At 39.3% G+C, this 9,132-nt stretch overlaps 1 protein-coding gene across 4 annotated transcripts in view; it reads left to right on the forward strand.

Moving 5' to 3' along the window:
* MAP2K5 (mitogen-activated protein kinase kinase 5) overlaps nt 1–9,132 on the forward strand; it is a 281,458-nt gene that overhangs the window by 203,798 nt on the left and 68,528 nt on the right. For 3 of the 4 annotated variants that reach the window (XM_003784455.3, XM_023509981.1, XM_023509980.1), the window contains 2 exons: nt 6,739–6,765; nt 7,077–7,109. In XM_003784455.3, coding sequence (XP_003784503.1) covers nt 6,739–6,765; nt 7,077–7,109 — 60 coding nt within the window. The remainder of the gene's footprint in view (nt 1–6,738; nt 6,766–7,076; nt 7,110–9,132) is intronic. The other variant, XM_012801985.2, reaches the window with a different exon arrangement.

Raw genomic sequence — 9,132 nt, forward strand, 5'->3', positions numbered from 1 at the left:
AAAAAAAAAAAAAATGAGTGTGGATGGCAGCCTGCTGCTCTATTTCCTGCTCACCTACTGGCAGACCCAGCAAATGAATGATGTTGCACTATTCCTTGATGCTCCAGCTGTTATTTGTGTGAAGTGCATTGTCCTTGATACTTGAGAAGCAGTGAGAGCCAAGTGATCTGATTTATGGCCATGGTGGTTTTCTTTCTTGTCCCATCTGAGCTGTACTCCTCTAGGCATCTTAGAGCCTTTTTATCCCATCCAGCTCTTTGCTAGATTCTGAGATACCTAGTTTTCCCTCTTCAAAACTAGTCACTCCTGAATACAGCATCCCTACTAAAGTCTGAGATATAGGCCAGAAAGAAGGCGCCAGTGAGCTGGTCTTAAAATGTGGGACTCGTAGTGACTTCTTACAAACTATTAAATAGCTACCTGCTGCTAAGTCTTCTTGTGAATTTTTTTATTTTAGGCCTTATGAAGATAGACTAATAGACCTACTGGCGTGATAAGAACTTGAACAAGAACAGAGGTGATGGACAGGGAAAATAGGATGGCACAAGTAAATTAATACATGTTCATCTAACATTATTAGAAATAATATATATTGTCTCCTGATGCATTCAGTATCTAAAAATAGCAGTTTGCCAAAATTCTCATTTGTTGTTACAGTAAATTTTGTTCTATTCCGCCTTTAAAAAAACAAAGGTCATTTGGGAACTCGTTTTTTAAGGTAATGGTACAAGGCAGTGTATACAAAGCTTGTCATGTGGAAGTAATTTTGTTTTTCTCATTAAAGCTTCTTTGAGACTTGGACCCTTTTTTGTAAGTCCTAACAGGATGGAGGTGGTGTGCCCCTAAGTTTTAGCACCCAGCACAGTGCCAGATACCATTTCTTCCTTGGATAGGAAAAACAATTATGGCTCCTGAGTGGGAAGCTCTGCCTTCTGGGACTAATCAAGGTCCTCTGTAGCTCCTTTCTTCATTTTTTAGACAAGATCCCCGAGCCCCAGTGAAGGGAAGGGGTTTCCAAGGCCATGTGGATCTGACCACAGTTCCAGAGGTCTTTCTGACTCCCAAGTTCTTGTATTTTCCCCACAACAGGTAGGCTCCTGATTCAGCTGTCAAGGGCAGGCTGGGCTCCATCTATGACCATGAGCACTGCTCCCCTCTAAGGCTCAGTTTCCCTAAAAGCAAAGTGAGTAGATTGCACTAGATCATTTCTGAGGTCTCTTCCATTTCAAAAATTCTTTAGTTACAAAACTTCATTTAGAATATCTAAATTTCTGTTTTCCATAATCTCTGTTTATATTTAGCCAGGGTTATAGTTTAATGCATATGATTTAAAAGGAGTCTTTGGAAAATAGCTATAATCGCTAAAATCTAAGGCTTTAAAAAAAGCAATAAAGAGTTCAACACTGAAAGCTGGACCGTGATGCCAGTAGCACATAAATGAAAACACTATTCTTTAAAAATTCTCGCTATGAGATTTAATTTTACATTTCTTCTTTCTATTTAAGAGAAAATAACACAAGCTTGAAAAGCAGTAAATATGTAAAGAGAAAATTTGTCAGCTGATATTGGAAGATCTGACCTAGGTCACACATAAATCTCCTAGACAAGAGCTGCAGGGCAAGCCATAATTTCAGAGAGCAAAAGAGAAAATGAAAGCTATAGCTGGTGTCTTCTCTAGGTTACGTAGGTGGATTCATTACAGTTTTCTGATTGTACCTCTGAATATAATGTAAAATGTCTGGTAGCAAGGTCTGTTTTACCACTGGTATAGAGAGAGAAGCATAAAGTGAGACTTCCAAAATTGCTTTGTATCACTATCATCATTGACTGAGTATTATGTAATAGTTCGGACTATACAAGCAAACTTTTGCATTGGCAATTTCTTTTCTAGGGTCATTTTTCACAATGACATGTCAAGTTAAAGGAGTATTCTAATTGCTAACTGTGTGGTCCTTGCAAGGAAATATGTGATGTTACTTACAACAATACCAAGACCTAACCAATAATTGTGGCTGCCCTTTATGAAGTCATTCTTCCCCGTTTAAACACACATAAGGGTCTGTCTTACATCAGAATGAGGCATAGTTATCTTCTGTTAGTGTGGTTTTAAATCTTTGATGTAATAGCCAATGAAAGAAAAAAAAGCTAGGCCCAGAAGAGGGAAGAGGTTCATCTAATTAGTCTATCAAAACCCTACTAGTTCTAGAGACTGATTAGCAAAGTATATGACTGGAGCAATTATATTCTGTTCATTGTCCCAAAGTACTAGTTAGACATGGAAAACATTCAATACAAGCAAGAGTGTGGGCTTGGACAAGTCAGTTATAAACCAGCATTTCATATATTGTGAGGGGCAGGCAGTACATCAGCCCTAACAATATTATTGTGTTCCTCTGAGGTCTGCCGTCAGGGTCAAGCATTTGGAAAGCAAACCCAGAATAAAGATAGGTGTTTGCAAAGCTAACATTTTATATTGAGTACCCTTAGTACCACTTTTAATGTGCTATAAAACCAGGGGCTTCACTTTTTCATGAACTGTGTGCAAAAGCAGAGGCAATGACTGGAGGTTGACTTTGTGCAGAATTGTTTTATGGTGGCTGTGCCTGTACAGTAATGTGATCTTGAAAAAGGTAAACAACAAAGAGTTTAGCAGTGAAAAATACGCCTAATATAAATACAGTCAAGTACATGGCAGTTCAGAATTTGAAAAATATGACTGTGGCATTAAATTTTCTGGTGGAATTAACGGAGGAACAGAATATAGCCTTTAAAGCAGTATATCTGAGACAGAGAAAGGAGATAATACATCTAACTATATAGTCTGTGTGGCATTCATATAAAGGAAGGCACAGTAGCTTTATTTAATTGAGAAAATGAATCAATTACAATGATGTTACACCATCAAATTCTTGTGAAATAGAAGATATAAGTCATTGCATTGTGTAACACTGTTAAAAAATAATTGAGTATCTTAAGCATTTTGAATCAATTTCAGGTACTGGTGCTGCTACCTTAATACAAAATTTATGAAGATGATTTCATATAATATGTTGCTATCAAAGCTATGTAATAAAACCTGGGAACAATATCTCTCTTTAAAAACCTGGGCAAAACAGTATAGTTATAAGATCATAAAAAATACTGTGATATTACTGTTTTTCTCTGTCTTATATTAAAGAGCAAGCATTAAAATAGTATAATGTTAAGTGGTCTTAGTTGAAGCTTTTAACCCCCAGAATATGACAAGGTTGAGAACTTCTCCAAGATCTGGGTTCATGGGGAAATTTTCTCTCCCCAACTCATTTGATTCACACAGCTCATATGTTACTGGGGACAATGTCTCGTAAGCCATCCCTAAATTCATTTTTTTTTTTTTTTTTTGAGACAGAGCCTCAAGCTGTCACCCTGGGTAAGTGCAGTGGCATCACAGCTCACAGCAACCTCCAACTCCTGGGCTCAAGCGAGTCTCCTGCCTCCACCTCCCAAGTAGCTGGGACCACAGACGCCCGCCACAACGCCCGGCTATTTTTTTTTTGGTTGCAGCCGTCATTGTTGTTTGGCGGGTCCGGGCTGGGGATTCGAACCCGCCACCTTAGGTGTATGTGGCTGGCGCCTTAGCCGGTTGAGCTATAGGCTCCGAGCCCCTAAATTCATTTTGAAACCTCTCATTTAGAATGTTTGTTGTATCTTTTCCTCAGAGAAGATTGTAATTCCCCTAATTCTTGGAAATTTGTGAAAAACATTCTCTTGATGTCAAAAATGGATTTCTAATTCTGTGTTCATTACAAATAGCTCTCCTGTTGAAGTAGAGATACCTTACTAAGAATGTAGGGGTAGGGGAAGAATCCACGTGTGCTTAAACAAATAAAAGCAAACTCCATAGGTAGCTCATATCATAGGAAAGTTACCCATTATTTTCAAGATTTTTTAAAAGTTGATCTGGTTTGTTACTAAAATCCATAACTAACTTGTTAAGGGTCATAGTTAACAACCCCCGCCTCCCCTCATAGTATAAATCTTTACTTGTGCCCATCAGTAGCTTCCAGTTATTAGAGAATGCATGTGGTATTTATTTTTTCACTCCTGAGATACTTTACTTAGGACAGTGGTCTCTAGTTTCATCCAAGTTGCTGCAAAAGATACTATTTCATTCCTTTTTATGGCTGAGTAGTACTCCATGGAAATCAAGAAGGGAGGAGGGATAAAAACTTACCTGTTGGGTACCATGAACACTATTTGGGTGGTAGGCACACTAAAAGCCCCAACTTAAGCATTATAAAAGGTATCCATGGTCTGGATGCAGTGGTTCACCCCTGTAATCCTAGTACTTTGGGAGGCCAAGGCCAGGGGATTCCTTGAGCTCAGGAGCTCGAGACCAGCCTGAGCAAAAGCAAGACCCTGTCTCTACAAAGAAAAAAAACAAATAGATAATCTAGCTGGGCATTGTGGTAGGTGTTTGGGGTCCCAGCTACTCCGGAGACTGAGGCAAGAGAATCCTTAAGCCCAGGAGTTTAAGGTTGCTGTGAGCTGCAGTGATGCCATGACACTCTACCCAGGGTGACAGAGTGAGACTCTGTCTCAAAGAAAAAGGGTATCCATGGTCTGGCATGCTGGGCCATACACCTGTAGCCCCAGCTACTCAGGAGGCTGAGGCAAAAGGATCACCTAAACCTAGGAATTTGAGGTTGCTGTGAGCTAGGCTGATGCCATGGCACCCTAGCTTGGGCAACAGAGTGATACTCTGTCTCAAAAAAATAAAAATAAATAAAAGGTATCCATGTTACAAAAATAATTGCAGCCCTTAATATTTTGAAATTTAGAAAAAAAACCTTTGCCTATGGAGACTTGCCCAGAAGTGCTCATTGACTAGAGGAACCAGAAGGAGCAATAATTCAGGGCAACACTAAGCAGAACTATCAGTGTAGGCTATGAGCCAGCAGCCTGTGACAGAGGTTTCAGGGAGTAGTAACCAGGGAGGAGGTAAGGAACAGCCATGAGCAGCGATGAAGGGGCACCATGTTCATTTGAGAAGTACATGGGAGAGCACTTTTTAAAACATCCAATCACAGGCCAGGCACAGTAGCTTATGTCTGTTATCCTAGCACTCTTGGAGGCTGAGGCCAATGGATTGCCTAAGCTTAGGAGTGCGAGACCTCTTCTCTTAAAAATAAAAATAAAAAAATAGCTGGATATTGTGGTGGATGCCTGTAGTCCCAGCTACTTGGGAGGCTGAGGCAAGAGAATCACCTAAGCCCTAGAGTTTGAGGTTGCTGTGAGCTATGACGCCATGGCACTCTACCCAGGGCAACAAAGTGAGACTCTGTCTTGAAAGATAAATAAGTAAACAAAACACCCAAGCGCTAGGTGGACGGGTCTGCTGGTCACGCACATGGATGAAATGCAGAAGCATCGCTGCTGCCCTTGAGAATCACACAGTCTATTTGAGATCAACCAAGGTGTCAAAATTGATACCTGATCAGTTATACCATGCCAGGTTTAAATGCATGCAGATCCATTTGTTTTTAAATAATGTGATAATTATAGATAAGAATAATACAGATGTTGGAGGGAAAGCACCCCAGAGAAGCCTCATCGCCACCACATCCTGACCTGAGGCCTTTGGCCTGCGCCCTGTCCTCTGGCAGACTCAGTTTTACCCTCGTAGAATAGACCTGATTATCCTTGCCAACCTCAGGGTGGTTGTGCCCATCAAATGAGTGTGTATGGGAAAGAACTTTTAAAAATACCATTAAAAATATATAAGGGACTTCTATTTTCCCCATATATTACCAGCTGGTTGGAACTCATTTATCCCAGAAGACAAGTGGCTCATCAATAGTGGTATTTGGTTCCTGAAAATTACCCTCTTAGAAAATTTAGTACCTGGGACTCCATTTTCATTGAATTTGTAATGACGGTAGGCATTTTTTTGCTGAATGGTAAGGCATTGAAGTGTTTAATACTTTAATGACTAAGTGGATATTTTATTAATTTTGTGTCACATTTTAGTAACTTTCTGAGAGATAATGGTTTATCAGTTTAACATTGATGTGTGAGCAGCCTGTCTTCAGAATCCCGATCAGGAACAGCCCCTCTTATTGGAATCTGCTTTTATTCTCTGAAAAACAGTGTAAAACTTGCATGAATTTGATTTTCCCAGAGAGCATTGCTGCCCTGGAAACAGGCTGAAAGAACTTTGGAAAAGATGGAGTCTTTACCTCACTCCTAAGTTAGAGGCAAATACTTCAACCACATAATTAAAGTTTTCTTCACAAAATAGGGGATTGTGAGCAGATACTGGCAGGAATCCAAAATTCTAATTTCTGACTATGATTTAATTTCAATTTTAAATAAATCGGTTTTTAATTTAAAAAGAGTGAGCTTCATAACATTAGCAATGATTGCAACATTAAGCCCAGTGTTCACAATCTAGCAATATAAAACATTATTTATATCTGAATCGTAAACAGCCTTTTGAAATGGATTATGGTTTTTCTCCCTATTCTAATACAACCTGGAGGGTACTAAAAAGTGTTGTGTGAAATTAACATTCTGCTGACTTTCGCCTATAAATGAGAAGCGAGCTATTAACATTTGTGTATTTTCATTATGTAAATTGTGTTAACACATGCCCACAAATTGCCACCAGCAATGCAATAATTTTCTCTCAGTGATCATAATGTGTCCAAGTGAGTCATTTTGATTATGACATGCTAATTACATATTGCCTTTTTTCAGATTCAGAAAAACCAGGGATCTTTAATGGTAAGCTTTATGAGTTCAGAAAAAAATTCACTTTTCTTTTTCCTGATGGCTGCTTCCTTTGCATGCTTGAATGCCTTGTTTTAAACTTAGCAAATTGCATTTTGAAGAAAATGCAAACCTTTAACTGCCTGTATTAGATTAGGTACCATTAGAAATAATAGAACATCCTGAGCATCAATGTTTTTATAAGAGTTTGCTGTTGTTGATTAATCTTGCTATATTTTATTGCATTAATGATTTTTTCTTTCCACTCCACTGTGAAGATATTGCATAGAGGCTAATACTTTTTCCTCTCTTCTTTCCCATTGCAGCCTCTCCAGCTTCTGCAGTGCATTGTTGATGAGGTGAGGCATCGTCTTATGTGCTTTCACTCCTAAAGTCATTCCTAATGGTGTGGAAAGCTTATATTTTGTTTCCTAATGAAGCACAATGCCCAACATCCTTGGAGCAAGTTGTGTTGTATGGCTCTGAGCTATGTTACGTGGAATGGCCTTGTCCTGAATCCTGCTCTTCTGATTCTAGGGGAGAAACCCTGCAAAAGCAGACTGTCCCACAGGCTGTTCCTAAGGGGTGTCAGAGGCCCTAAAGACAAGACACAGTAATATTAATTGATCCTCTCCCTGGCCAGATGGGGATGGAGCCGGAAATTAAAATGGCATCATTTTTTCCATAACAGATATTTAAAGTCATTCAGTAAGCTAGGGTCAGAGTTGAACAGCAAACATAGCTGGATAAATTTGCCTTTCTTGCTTTATTTACCCAAAGCATACCAGGTGATAAAAGGGATTGAAAGCTCTAAGTCAACAGTTCAGCTTTAATTTCCTAAATAGTCACTTTCCTCAGAATATGCCCCTGACCTCTTACGGATTCTAGGATTCAAGTAACCAGAAACTAGTATTCTCACAGTTGAAGTCATCTTACCTCTAATTATTCTTATCTATCAAGTTTCATTTTCCCTTTGCCACCTTAGAGCAAATCTACCTTCTCAGCGAACTTTTTCTACTTTTTATTCTGACTTGAAATTCCTTTTTCCCCTCCATAAATTAACAGTCTTATCATACACAAGGCTCTCAAGAAACATTAACATTTTTGAAAACTGAACTTCTCTGGGCCTGGGCTTGCCCACTAGCAATGTTTATTTTTTAAACTTTAATTTTATAATATTTAAAATACGTGTAATTAGAGAGAGGAGGCGATAAATGACTCAGATAGGAAAGTTTGAAAGAAAAAACAAATCGTAATTCATAATTATTCCTCTCAATTAAACATCTGTATAACTAGTTATGAGATTTGGGAGAAAAAAATAAAGATCCTCCTAGGAAAAAAACAAACACGCACGCATATCACAATAATAGTAAGAATGGGGCTCTAACATCCTTAATGGTTGCATCCGTCAGTCCATATATCCCCTGCAAGCCATAAACCATGTTGGTGTAAAAATGAAGGCATCGTCCTGAAACAAATGGAGGTTCCATTATCTCAAATATCAGACAGGCTTCCTGGATCTAAGAGCTCATCAATATCTTCTGTCATCTTAGATTCCAAAAGCATCCTATCCCCATCAGAATCCTTCTAATTAAACCAATTTTCATGAAGTCCCCCTCCAGTTTTGCTTGGGGAAGTGCCCAGGGAAACTTGGCCTAGGCAGTTAAGCTCACAGCCCGCTGTGTTTCCTGGGCTCCACTGTTCTCGGTCTGCCAGGCTCCTGGGCAGCAGAACATTCAGGTACAGGTATTTCTCACCAGTAATATGTGTATTGCTAGAAAGATAATGTGAAGTTTTCTGGATCAAATACTAGCATTCCTTGTTTAAAATAGCAGTGATTGCTATTAAATTTAAAATATTCTACTTGTTTAATTTTGGCAGAATTATGAGATGCTTGAAATTATTGTAGGGAAATGGTCTGTTTAGTGGGGAGAAAGTCAGTGAAGAACAATAATGTCTGCCCTAAGTGGAATGCTTTTCTCTGTAGCATTTCTTCCTTAGTGAAGAGAAAAGTATTACTTAGACACCTGTCCCCATTTACTCTAAAACCACATTCCATGGAAGCTTGGGAAATTGGCGCTGTCTTTACTAAAACCAAGTTGATCTTGGCACTGAACTGATACTCTGAAATAAGAGTATTAGGATTGACAAGATGACCTGCCTAAAACAAGGAACATCATAGCATCTAAGAAGGAAAGGACTGGTGGGGTCCTATGTGCTTGTCAGATACCTCGTGGCTGTGATGCAGTGTTGCTCATAGAACAGCCCAAGGACAAACTGATCAGAATTGCCTAAGGTGGGTGGTGCCTGTGGCTCAAGGAGTAGGGTGCCTGCCCCATATACCAGAGGTGGTGGGTTCAAACCTGGCCCTGCCAAAAACTG

The sequence above is a fragment of the Otolemur garnettii genome, unplaced genomic scaffold, assembly GCF_000181295.1.
Source record: "Otolemur garnettii isolate 467f Iridium unplaced genomic scaffold, OtoGar3 scaffold00011, whole genome shotgun sequence".
In the NCBI taxonomy this organism is placed as follows: Eukaryota; Metazoa; Chordata; class Mammalia; order Primates; family Galagidae; genus Otolemur; species Otolemur garnettii.